This window comes from Diabrotica undecimpunctata, chromosome 2 (assembly GCF_040954645.1).
Source record: "Diabrotica undecimpunctata isolate CICGRU chromosome 2, icDiaUnde3, whole genome shotgun sequence".
Taxonomy (NCBI): Eukaryota; Metazoa; Arthropoda; class Insecta; order Coleoptera; family Chrysomelidae; genus Diabrotica; species Diabrotica undecimpunctata.
In genome coordinates, this window is record NC_092804.1 from 176,557,356 (window position 1) to 176,571,808 (window position 14,453).

General features: G+C 31.1%; 1 protein-coding gene across 1 annotated transcript; it reads right to left on the reverse strand.

Moving 5' to 3' along the window:
• Positions 1-6,899: 6,899 nt before the first annotated feature.
• Positions 6,900-10,622, reverse strand: LOC140435271 (mitochondrial ornithine transporter 1). Its single transcript, XM_072524090.1, has 3 exons — positions 10,268-10,622; positions 9,651-10,184; positions 6,900-9,091 (listed from the first exon to the last, which is right to left on the reverse strand). Exons 1-3 carry the CDS (start codon positions 10,359-10,361, stop codon positions 8,769-8,771), a joined length of 951 nt encoding a protein of 316 aa, XP_072380191.1. The 5' UTR covers positions 10,362-10,622; the 3' UTR covers positions 6,900-8,768.
• Between the last annotated feature and the right edge of the window lie 3,831 nt (positions 10,623-14,453).

Consider the following 14,453-nt stretch of genomic DNA (forward strand, 5'->3'; position numbering starts at 1 on the left):
GGTTTAAGATCAACATAAAACATTGGCAGTGGATTTTTAGTTCTGTAATATTTGATAGATCAGTAGGAAGACGCCAGAACTCGTGGCTGAAAGACCTAAGAAGATGGTTCGACCGCTCATCCGCAGAAATCTTTCTTTTTGTGCTATGGCTTGGCTAACATTGCAGCTATAAATGCATTTATTACATACTAAGATTCAATAATACGAATGCAGAATTTCGGTCTTCTCGTCAATTGTTTCTGAAGCCTTTAGTAATTGCGGTAGTCCAGAAAAACATGAAAATACGACCACCAAATATGCGTATACCGAGAACAACACGGTTACTTGCTGCAAAATTTTCTGGAATTGAGCAAACGACGAGGGATGACCCAGCCCCAGGAAAACGGGGATGTGTAAGTATTGTAAAAAAAGAAAAACTAGATATTTTTGCCAATTGTGTAAAAACTGGTTTTGTATGGAACATATATAAGCGTGTTGTGCTGATTGTGTAGAAACAAAATTAACATTATTTAACCCCCTCTATTTTCTGTTTCTAATTTTAATTTTGGATATTTAGTTTTTACTTGTATTACTGTAAGTATGTAGAGTAGTAATGTGGTCTTTTTTTTATATTTTTCTTTTGTATTTTGCCGTTCATAATTTTTTTAATAAACTCTTGTAAAAAAATAATGGTGTTAGTTATTGCTCAGTAAACTATACCAATACATATTGATACACATATTATATGTACATTTAGGTAGTACAACGTTATATCAGTAAGTTTCCTTAAAAATATTTAAAAAAAAATTTTTTTAATGAGAAATAGGATGTTTAAAATTTGGTCCTGATAGACCCCACCCGTGGATTTGTGTCACAAGAAAGTCACCCGTGGAAAGAAGGGTTATAAGTGGTTTGCTTTTAAATTTTATTTCAAAATCATCCATAGATATTCTACAGAAATTTGTAACTTGACCTAAATTTTCAGTCGTAAAATCAATTAACAAGGCATCATCTCCTCTTTTTTCTCTTTTGTAATAAATTTGAACATCACGTTCTCTTTTTCCTTTTTTTTTTCGGAAAGTCTTGCAATTACTGTAAAACCAGCAGCGCTGATGATTACATCTTCATCTGTATCCTATATCCGACATTGCGGACGGATGACGGATCATCAACGAATCCGAACGTTCGCTACAGTGTTGCCAGATGGATATTTTCAACAACATGAGAAGAGGGCAATACACAGATCACCTACGCAATATCTAATTAGGTATATATCTAATTCAACTATACAGGTGAGGACATTTACAGTGATTACTGTCATGGCAATCGCTGAATTGCTGTTCAAAAGTTAGACCTTAAATAATTAGGTTGAAGTTATTATTCCAAACATCCATAATTCAAATGTTATTGGACTAAAGACTTACATCAGAATTTAGGTCATAATATTTACCATATTTACATAAAAGTTTAAGAGTGGGTAAATGATTTATGGTTACCAATACGTGCCGATACCGAATGATGTTAATTGTTATGGTTTAGGTTTAGGTACCTATCAAATTACAATTACGAGTTTCCGGGATTTCTCAGTCTTTGCATGTAATTTTTAAACAATACAGGGAAGTATCAAATAAACTTTAAATAAACGGAAGAACAGTAGATTGCTCCTAAAAACAGTAGATCTCCTGTTAGAACAGGAGAAATGGTAACACTCTCTGCTACATGCTACAATGATCTTACCTTGTAGAGAAAAAATGACCAAGCGAACACGTACGAATTCGTTCCTTCGTTCATTCGTTTGTGTTCGCTTTGATTTAAATGCACCTTTACCTTTAGATTATCTTAGGTGCTATCACATTCAAAATAATAACTAAATATCCAGACTAACTGACTATTTAGGTAAAGTATTTAGATATTTTGTTCACACATAAAATTTTATTTTATTGTTTTTTTTTATTTTTTTGTTCAACACTCACAATAATAAACTTCTAACATCATGCAGACTTCTAACAAATTTATATTTAGAAATGAAACAAAGCCATTGAAAATGTTTATAAATATCTTTAAAATAGCACAATCATTTATTTGTTCAAGGTTTTCTATCGGGAAACTTTTTGGTTTCCGCGCCCGAGTTCATAAAATTAAGAGATATTTTTGCTTTATCTAAATATAGACTTCATTGTCACTAATGAGTAGAAACCAAAAAAAATTATGGGTAATAGTATTTTTCTTGTATAATTTTTTTTAATCAGAATAAGAATACAAAAATCGAATCAGATTAAAACAAGTTTTATTTAAAAATTCTTTATAAAAGGTATTTAAAAGACCCGTTCGGGCTAACAGAACGTTTTCAGACTAAAAAGTCCATCATCCGTGTATTATTACACTATTACAACATTTGTTATGTGTTACATTATTGTTAAAAAGATGGTGTGATGTTAAAATATTTAACAGATATCCGGCATGTATGTATCTTAATGTGGCACCAGCAAACAATTTGTTAAATGAATATGTTGAAGTGTGGTGTACGTTGTGACCGAGGAGCAGAAAACAAATAGGCTCTAAATTACCGTTTGGCACTTTATTATTAAATTGTAAAATACAAAACGGACTACGATCTAAGCTTCTACATAATTAAGGAGCTAAGCTAATCTCTAATTCTATCTTTTCTTTTATTCCGTTCCTTTTATTTCTGTCATATTTCTTAAAGCTAAGTTTGCACGAAGTATTTCTTAAGATACTACAATACCTCCCCTCTAAAGATCCAAACGATCGGTAGCTTCTTTTTGACGGCACTGGCAAAACATTAGCTTTATCTAAAGTTTCTTCACCACTATCTGGTTACTCATTACTCGGACTGTTATCTCCTATATTAATCATTGATGATCTAATATTACCAATACAATCAGATACGATTAATTCAGGTGTCTTATTATCATAAAGAGGCGTCATAGGATCAGATCCTTCAAGCTCATCTAAACCTAATTTATTTTCAACAGTTTGGTTTAAACCTCCTAACTTATTGAATTTTCCTTTCAATATCTGATCGACATGACTCTTTCAAAATATATTGTCATTAACGATTTCACAAATATAATGCCTATCTCCTAAAACCTCATTTATAACTCCTTCTACCCATTTCTTCTTATTAGGATACCTACAATCTCTTACTAACACTCTATCCCCTTTCACAAATTTTTCTGTTCTTTTCATTTTTACATGTAATAATTTATGAGCTTTATTTTCCAATAGGAAATTAAAACGGTTTCTAATCTTACGTTTAAAAATAACATCTGAAGGTGTAACACCTGTGGAAACGTGTATGGAGTTTCTATAGTGAAATAATTGTAATGCAAACTCAAATGACATGTTATCACCAGTGTCCTCCTTAATAATCTTTGTAACACTACTCTTTAATGTCTGAACTGCATTTTCAGCAAAACCATTTGTTTGAGAGGGTGATAAGGTGGAGAAGTTATGTGTTTAATTACATTATTAGACAAATATTGTGAAAATTCCATCGAAGTAAATTGAGGTCCGTTATCTGTACTAACTATCTTTGGTAGACTAAATAATTTCCTAAATTTACTTATTGTTGCCAAGGAGTCTGTCACATTCATTATGAATGCTTCTGGCCATTTTGAATAAGAATCTATAATGATTAATATCATTTCCCTCTAATTGGATTCAAAAAATTAGCATGAACCCTTTCAAAGAAATTATTCTCCTTGCCACATGGTATAACTGTTGTCTGAATAGGTTCTGCTCTTGAAGCACAACAAACTCTGCAATTAATAATAATTTTCTCAATGCCCATATCTAACGATGGCTACCAAAAATATGCTCGAGCGTTTGACTTCATTTTTGAAATTCCTCATGGGTACTGTGTAACTCATTAAGCAATTGCATTCCTAATTTTATAGAAACCACTACTCGATAGCCCCACATTACTATCCCCTGTTCCACTGTGCATTCATTCCTACGCTTAAAACAAGGCTTTAACAATTCCTCAGAACACTTTTCAGGGAACCCTATCCGAATTAAATTCACTACCTTACCCAATACCGGATCTCTCCGTGCAATTTCCTTTAACAAACATATTGTGAATGTTTTTTTAATAATTATGAAAAATTAATCAAAAGATACACCCAGAACTCTGTGAGTCATCCAGGATTTGGAATATAGATGAAACAAAAACTGAAACGAACCAAAAACCTTCTCGTGTGATTTCACAAAAAGGCCAAAAACAAGTAGCAGCTGCTGTAAGTGGTGAGAGAGGAACTCTGGTTACTACAGTTTTGTTTATAAATGCAGCTGGAAATACAATGAGCCACATGTTAAATAGAGCACCAAACGGGACCTTGGGTTTGGCCCATCAGTCAGGTTGGATGACCACTTCCAATTTCGTTCATGTAATGCTGCACTTTATAAAATGTTCAGGTTTCATCTAAAAAGAGAAGATTGCTTCTAATTTGCGATAATCATGAGAGCCATTGTCAATTGAGGCAATAGAACTAGCAAGAGCTAATGGCGTGCACATTCTAACAGTTCCACCCCACTGTACCCACATGATGCAACCACTGGATGCGGGATTGATGAAACCTTTTAAAACATATTATAATGCTGCAATTGATTCATGGTTGAAGTCTAACCCAGACCAACGTTTTGGAATCTATCACGTGGCCGCATGTGTTGGAATAGCACAAGAGCATTATAAATTCTTTCAAAAAAAAAAGACAGGAATATTTCCAGTTGACAGGCACATTTTCACCGACGATATGTTTGCTCCCAGTTTAGTCAGTGAGATACCTAATCCTCCAGACGAAACTCTTCCTGATGAGCCTCTAACATGCCAACTAGCTGCAAGTCTAGAACTTTAGAATCTGAAAAAACACCCTCATCTCCCCAAATTTTAAGCGAAAACTTTCAGCAACCAATAAACACTCCATCAATCAAGCTGCCAAAACTCTACGCATATGCCCTCTCAACAGCCTGGCTGTTATTTAAGTCCTGAGAAGATACGAGTATATTAAAAATCGAAACTCAATACTAGCTCCAAGAAACCAAGAGAAAAGGGGAAAAGCAGAATAATAACTGACACCCCAGAAAAACTTCTTCTGACAGAAAAACAGATCAATAAAAAAACAAAGAAAACCACCAACTCTAATGCTGAACGTACTAAATCTACGAAAAGAAAACTACTTTTTGAAAATGAGAAGAATGAAAAGACAACTGGTGATGAAAATGGCAAAAACTCTGATGATAAAGTATTAGAAGAACCACAGCAAAATTTTGACAGGAGTGAATTGAAAATTGAAGATTTGGTGCTGGTTAAATTTGGGAGTGTAAAACAAAAAGATGTGTACTATGTTGGGAGAATCATTGGTAAATGTGATGATGAATGTCATCTACAGTAAATTACAAATTTTTCTACCCTATCGTACCAGGTATCTCTAGTGCTTCTTTATCAGAAATTGTAGCCCTTTTGTCAACTCCTTGTGAGCAGGGTACAAAGTGACAGAAATCATTATTGTCTTTTTCAGTTTCATTGGAAAACTTCAATATGCATTAGGAGTTTGTTTAAGTATCATAATATAGTTTTAAATATTGTAATAAATAATTTCTAAAACATTTATATGAGGTTGTCATTTTTCCAATTGTGTCTAAAGCTGTCCCATTCCCCATTTGAAGGTGCCCCCCAAGTGGGGCACCTTCAGACGTTTTTGAAAAAGTGATTTTGATTTTTTTTACAAGTATAGGGTTTAATATTAAAAGCATATATACAGTGAAAGTTGGGTGAACAATGTATTTTATGAATATTTTCTTTCTTTATCTGGAGAGGTATTTGGAGTGATATGACAGTTCAAATTTTTATGTCTGAAGGAGACCAACTCTCCCCTACTCTGAAAATTATGTTAAACCCTTGTGATGAAACTATTGTATGTGTGGAAAAGTTTTAAAAATGTTTAAATCTAAAAGTAGGCTGGCATCAATACATGTAACTAGTGGAACAATGATAAAAGAGATTGATAAGGCCCTTTACACAGGCCACAGATAGGTGATTTGTGGTTCTTTATGTTATAAATTAACATTTGGTATTTGGAATTTAAATGGAAGATGCATGTATGATATTGAGTTATTAATTGACAAAGACAATAAATGGTTGTTTGTATATAGAGTTGGATATAGAAACCTACGAAATAAAAGTATAGAAGAGTATGTATAATTTATCTTGAAATGTTGTGTTTGAAAATTGTATAATAATTATTACTGAGATGGAATGGCATAAAGAAAATATTTGGGTTGTAAGTAATTCACAATAGAGGTGGTAATACACAGTATTAATAAAGAAAACAGAAAAAATGTACAATGTTAATTATTTTTATTTTTCAATAAAATCATTATTTTGGAAGAAGTTATTTTTTGTGATTTGTTATTTAAAAAATGGTTGCATACTGCTTTAGAACATATTCTTAAGCATTACACAAACATCTAATGACAATCACTTTGTGGTATGATTGGTAAAAATTAAAAAATGGCAAACATTTTAGGTGGCCTCTTTTTCATGATGCACAGTGTATATTCTTTGTTCATAGGACAGTATATTGCTTTAAAAAGAATCTCTTTTAAGCATTAAATGTGGTCATAGTAACAAAGTCACCAGAAGGCAAATGAAAGAACCTCTCTTATTACATGCAAAATGATTTTTTGTGAATAATTAACTGTCCTAATGCACGCAAATGGAAATAAATTCAAATTAAAAATGATTTTTGTTACTCAATTTTGAAAATACTTAACAAAACAAAAGTTGATGTTTTTTTTTTATTTATTCCCAATTAGTAGCAAAGACATTTATCACATTAAGCTTGTATTTAGGTGAAAATTAAGTTTGTATTTAGGTGAGATAAAAAAAAATCAATGAAAACGGTTAATAATCTTTATTTAAGTAAACCACATAAAATTTTGTCTTTGGTAAAACATGTAAATTCTTTATAAAAGTACTAAAATATATAAAATATAAAGAACCTACAACTTCACAAAAAAAATATTAAAACTACAAATCATTTGAGGTAACTTGGTAGTAATATCTATTAAATATAAAGTGATATATATCTACTTCTCTGTAATTGACACACAGTCCAAATCAAGGAACATTCTAGGCTTTTAAATCAACTAATTAAGAAGAAATACATTCATTTTCTCTAAAAGTGTCAAAATATTCAAAATAATTATTCAAAAAAAAATAAATAAATAAACTTCTCAGTTGTTCCTAACTTATAAGTATTAATGAAAAAAAAAAAAATATATTTAAACCAAACATTATCGAAAATCTAAGAACAAGAAAAGAGCTAGTCACTCAACACAACTGATCTGGTCCTCAGTTAGATTCTTTCCTATATACATTTATGCAATTTTCGAAACAATTCCACAAAACACTCCCTGTTGACCAGATTTGGCTACCACTGACTTTCATCTACTTGAATATCTTAAACTGATAATCCAAAAACATATTGGTACAAATTAGGAGTTAATCATCATCATCATCCAGCCTCAAGAGTCCACTGCTAAACATAGGCCTCTTCCTCATGTTTCCAACCCCGTCTATCTTGCGCCGCTCTCATCTCTCAAAAAAAGATAGGAGTTAATAACAGTCACAAATTGAATAATACCTAGTATGGCACTTTAGAAACAAAACCCAACTATCAAAAATAACTGGACAAACTAAGGAAGTCTACCTGAGAAATAAATGCCTTTTTGAAGTTATACTTCTATATGCGCGCTCCACGTTGGAAATTTGTATGGGAGTGAATCTGTGAAATCATTACATATGTAAGATAATGAGTAAGAGGGAGACAGAAGATATATTTTCTCTCTCTTCCTCTCTCGAATATAAAAATGTTCCTTTTGTATATATAATTTAATATTATATATATTATATGAAGATATATATACATATAATATTATACATATAATAAAATATTTATTAATATTATTTATGTGATATGTTTTGTATTATTTATTAAATGTTCGTAATTATATTAGTCTTTTGTATTTCAAAATAATAATCTCAATAAATCACTGTATGATCCAGAACTGTCAGTTTTGAAATACGTTTGTGTCATGTCCTCGATAGTATAGTAGTCAGTATCCCCGCCTGTCACGCGGGAGACCGGGGTTCGATTCCCAGTCGGGGAGGACTTTTTTATTAATATTATTACATTATTGTCATTTTTAAATACTTATGGATATTGCATTTTAATTTGTATTTTATTATTATATGGAATTATGTTGCGCTGTATTGTAGTGTATTTTTTTTATGTATATTATTGTCATTTTTAAATACTTATGAATATTGCAGTTTAATTTGTATTGTATTATTATATTAATAACAAAATAAACAATGAATTTTACTGCAGAGTATGTGTAAAAAAATTTTTGCATTCAACTCCTTTCATACACTTAGATGAAAATAAAAATATACATTTTCATCAAAATATTGATTCAATCCTTCATTGTTAGTAAGTTGTTATTAATTCTGTTTTTCTTTCTGCTATGTTTTACCTATAGAATTACATATGTAATGATTGTGTAGATTGACTCCCAAATAAATTTGTAACGGCAAATGCGTGTATAGAAGTGTAACTTCCACCGGCAGTCCCAATGAACTGCTACACCCGTTTTTTTTTTTCAAATAAAACACTAATTTTAACATCTAGTTAATACTAGATGAAAAAGAATCATGGTATCTCATTTTTGAAAAATCCAATTATCAATTAAATTCTCCTAATTCCCTACAAATCCCTTGAAATATGATGCATCCATTTTTTACTGTATTCTATAGTAAGAAACATGACAGCTGTAGCTGGAACAGCTCTAATAACGGTTGGCAGCAAACCATTATACAAAGCACCTATGCCTTCATGTCTTGCTATCTTATATATTAACTTCATCATATTTTCATTCAGATTGTTGACTTGGATACGTGACTTAGCGACATCAGCTGGAAAGAGAGCAGTCCAAAAGATTCCCCCACCCATTCCACCTGCTATCATGGTTTTTACCAGACCTATGTCCTCCTTTTTCTGGTCTGGTTTCCTTAACAGCTCTCTAGTACCTAAAAATAGGCTAAATTAATGATAAAAGTAAATTAAAACAAAAATGTACATGTAAAAGAAATATATTCTCAGTAAACAAATAAAAAAAAAAAAAAGAAAAAATGTTCGGCCGGATTATTATAAAAATCTAAGATCTATAACACAAATCAAATAATATCCAGCAAATAGCTGTAGTATTTATTAATTATTTTGATAGTAGGGCATTTAATAGTTGCTAACAATAATAAAAACTGTTCCAAATCAAAATACAAACAGCTTTAGAGATACAGACAGTAGCAATCAATATGAATTTTGGAAAAAATTTGACTAAAATATGATCAAAAATGTTAACTAACTGTTCTGTTCTTTATATATTGGTTAATTAAAGAAAAATTATAGAAATAATATGATCAAAACAAAATTTAACATGAAGAAGTTGAAAATTCAGATATAAAACAGACACAAAATGATATATTTAAATAAAATTCAGAAAAGTGCAACAAAAATCTGAGAAATTTAAAAATATCACAAACCAATGTAACACTTTATATTATGTATATTTAGTTAAACAATGATTACCTTCATATGCACCAAAGAAGAAGAAATATCCAGGCATCTCTCTCACAATCGTGGGCACTAACCCACGAAACATGCCTTTAACTCCTTCAGTTCTTATAACTTCTGCAGTCAATTGTAAAGGTCCTACACTTCTAACAGGTTTTCCTAATTGAGCTTGCTGTTTGTTAACTTCGTGCATGGCTTGCAGTCTACATTTGACTAATTCTGTAGGACAAATAGCTACTGAAGAAAAAAAGGCTGCTAAAAATCCAGCTGTTGCATTGGTGACAGTACTTAGTTCATCTATAGATTGAGCTCCTGTGATATGTTGCATGAATTTTTGACAAAAACCATATGCAAAAAATAAAACAGCATTTTCTGCAACATTTGTAGCTAATGCTGGCACTGTTCCTGCATATAATCCCCTTCTAACACCATCTGTTTTTAAAGTGGTTGCAAAACAATTGAACATATTTTTGTATAAAGTTGGAAATGTCTGCATTTTTACTTTAACTGTATCTAATGGTTGTCCAACATATACTAACGCGACACCACCTGAAATATTAAAAAGGTATTGTTACTCATAGTAAAAGCAATACTATATTCTTTGGTAAAAGTAACAGAATTGTAATAATTACCCAATGACCCCCCTGTAAAATCAATTATTCCATCTTTAACATGTTGCTTTCCACTAGTTTTTAAAACCGTTGGAGATTCTGATTGATTCTCCATTTTAATGCGTAAATTATAACACCAGCAGAGTATTCATAAAAATTAAATTAAATAATAGATTTAAATCTGAAACTGTCGTTTAAGGTTAGAAAAGTTCATAAGTAGAGTGATAAGATAACAGCGTACAAACGATTGATTTTGAAATTTTGTTATCACTTTAAAATTCATGTTTTAGAAAGGGATTTAATCAATGATTATAATTAATAGAAATTAATCTTTGTTCTAGGAATTCCCATCCTATATAAATAACAATGAAGATAGTCGCTTATGGTCACAGCACGATACACAGACTACTTTAGTCTGTGTATTGTGGGTCACAGCACACTCTCACCTAGCAGTGCCACTCAAATATTAACAAGTAAAATGACGATTGGCACATTCCCTAGTGCCAGGGTGCGTAACTATACACAGTATGTACACAGTATGTTGTCTATACTGTGGTATGTATTTGATCCAAGGTTAATACAAGACAGGTTGCATTAGACAACAGGACTACCGTGACGTCACCCAGGGATCAAGGGAATACTTTGATCCAAGGTTAATACAAGACAGGTTGCATTAGACAACAGTTCTACCGTGACGTCACCCAGGGGATCAATTTTACGAATTGTTTGAGAACAAAATAAGATAAGTGGTTTGGAGCATATATGTTGTTGTTAAATTTGGGTAGTGTTTTAGTTTATGTTTATATATTGAGGTATAATGTATCTATAGAAATCATTGAGTGTTTTTTAGTATATAACTTAAACCTAAAACTCTTAGTGTTGGTGTTGATACATTTATAATGTGGTTGTGTTAAGCACCTACTTACTGGATTTTATTTCTGCTGCATTATATAGTAAAGGTAACATTGGAATTAATGCAGGAAAACGTTTAACATAAATTAATTCAAATTTTTTTATTAATTCAAATGACTGATGGACATATTTGCAATGTAGTAATCTGCAAAAATAATTAAAATTACGATTTTAAGGAATGTTTCTCTGATTAATTTTAATGAGTACCAGTCTGCTGACTAGAATTTGAAGGCCTTTTGGGTCGCGCTAGTCTCTATTCTCAATTATATCATTCTTGATCTTTTTTAACGCCACTAGAAACTTCATCACAGTCATCAAGCTGTTCGTGCAAGTGCTTCACGAAAATATTTTAGCAGCATTGTTGATTGGACAGTGGCAAATTTAGAAAATGTAATACGTAGTCTTTACCGAAAACCTGATATATTTTTTTAAAGAAGACAAGGTTTTTTAACTTGGCTAAAGTGCGTTTAATCTCGCCCAAGAACCTTCCTCCTTTTTCCGAGCTTAGGTCCAGCAACAAGAGCATTGACACCGTAGTAAATCTACATAATAGAGATACGAAACAATCGATAGTAGAGACCATCGATAATTATCGATGTTTTGTCTTCGACCATCGATAACTTAGAGAGTTTAACATATTTAAGAGTTTATTTTTGTCGTCCTGTAACAAAAGTACCTTTATTTTAACGCTTGCGCAGTTTTGCATTCTTTATTTTTGTCCTTTATAAAATATTAATAAAATAAAAATATAAATAAAATATAATTAAATACAAACCAGAGAACTTTTATTTAAAGATCCCTTATTTTGACGTAACCTGTCAAATTACGTACAGAAAAGAAACTAGAACGACGTCTAACTTCACTTATATTTATTAAGATATTTGATCAAATTTGTTGATGTTGTTTTATTTAACGAATATGTATTGTTTTTAGTATTATTCTTAATTACAGATTATTGTTTTACGTTATAGCGATAATATGCATAAATTAGAACTATATTTCTTCATCATTTGCTCCAGCTAAATCTAATGGTTCTTTCATACTGTGTAATTTGAGTATGATTATAGTATTCTTTAAATAACAAAATAATTAAATTCAATCTTTTACTCTCTTCAATGATATTATTTTAATTTTTAATCTAGGACTAAGTATATAATTAAAAAATCCTGTAATAAAGACAGCTGTCATCTTATGGTTTCAATAACTCTCTAATAAAAATACAAGTAATCCTATAATAGATTTTTTTTTATTTTATTGCATCAGAAAAGAATTTTTGTTAACAAATATAATCATATTTAGATATTTGGCTCGAAGTCTGGACCATCTATCTGTTAAAATTTGCCCTGCTGAACTGAAGTTTCTTGCAGATTCAACTGATTGTTCCTGGAATACACAAATACTTCTTGGCCAGTTCTTGCATAGGATTCAATTCTATCTCGATCTTGTTCAACTAGAATTCATAAATTAGTTTTTAGTTTAACACTAAAAGAATGACTTACCTTCCAAAACAATAATGGATCAGTTTCTTGTGCAGAGTTCTGTCTTTCGAGATATTGCCTTTTAATGATTATTGCATCAGCTTTTATATTTCTGCTTTTATCTTTCTTCCTCTGTTCCATAAAAGCAAATAAATTGCTTTAAGTTGTTTCAAGCTGAGTGTCTCTTCTGGAATTCTCATCACTTATATTTGTTTGACCCTGTTCATGTATAATAACTCCTAGTTCTTGCTCTAAGAAGCATGATGCTTGCTCAGCATTTATAACACTTTTAAAACCATCTTTTTTAAATCTAACATCTAGAATGGTACTAATTCTTGGAACAGTTCTAGTCTCATAGGGAAAAAGTCGAGTCCTGACTGACTCTACAAGTCCATCACGAAATTTTAACCCACTTTCTGTCAAAAAAATTGTAAATACCAAAAACAGTGAGAATTAATAAAGAGATTGTGACATATTTGTAACCAGACACCTTTTCAGTAGCATCCTCAAAAACTGACAAACATTTTTCCATATCTTTCATGACTGCAATGTCATCAGACGGGAAAGGTTGAGGGGCATTGCGCAATTTTAGCAATGTATTGTTTAATGGATCAGAAGTGAGCAATATTCTTTTAATCATATAAAAGCAACTGTTCCACCTAGTCGGAACTTCTTGTAGTAATTTGTAAGGTTCCTTATTTTTTTCATGAGTATCCCTCCAAAATTGCATCTGTTCTTCTTTAAATTTTAATGTGGCTGTGGGGCTAGATTTAAAAAAAGTTACAACATATTTACATTTCTTTAACAGTGGTTGAATTAAATTAATTTTAGTTTTCCTGCACTGCCAAATTTAGTGAGTGAGCAAAGCATGGAATATGTGTTTTTTGTAATAATTCACATGCTTTTAGCATGTTAGCTGCATTATCCGTAACTATGCATGATATTTTATCAAAAATATTCCATTGATTAAAAATTTCCCTTAAAACTCTTGCAATATGTTCTGCAGTTTTGCTTTCATTAATTACATTGGTTGCTAAAACTACTCTTTTTAATTCAAAGTTGGAATCCACAAAGTGACAAGATACACATATGAAAGACTCATTTGACACTGATATCCAAATATCAGTGGTGATTGCCACATATTTAATACTTCCTAAAATATCTTTTAATGTATTGGATGTTTCATCGTACATGTTTTTCAATAATTTGTTTTTTAATGTGTCAGGGTTTGGCTTACATAATGATCTGGTAGCCGGAGTTAAAAAACCTTGACTTACCGAAATGTAAAACTACTAAGCTAAAATTAATATGTTCAGTACAAAATAAAATAATTACGTTTTCAGAAAATTAATTGAAAAGTCAACAAAGTCTTTATCAACTAAAAAAGACAAATATTACACTTCTTTATCAACACGCAACTTTATTAACATAAAGAAATGTTCTACGACATAGGTAAAATTAAAGGCCTCTATAAAAAACGAAGGACAAAAATTTTGAAATTGCTAACTCCCTGATAAATTTATTTCCATATATTAGATCCAACTATTCCAACTTAACCTACGCGTTTAAAACAGAACAAATGACACCACATAAGATATATCAAAGAGATAAGATAAAGTAAAACTAATCTGAGTCAGAAATTCCAAAAAAAGAAATTCACATTCAGAAATTCAGAGTTTGTTTCAATCAGTAAAGTGAATGCATTTGTGCCACCAAACGGAAGGGTGCACAAATAGAAACGTGCGTTGTCCATTGCTATTCTTGTTACAAATCTAGGTTCTTCTTCTTCTTTTGTTTCTATGGACAAATCTAGGTTT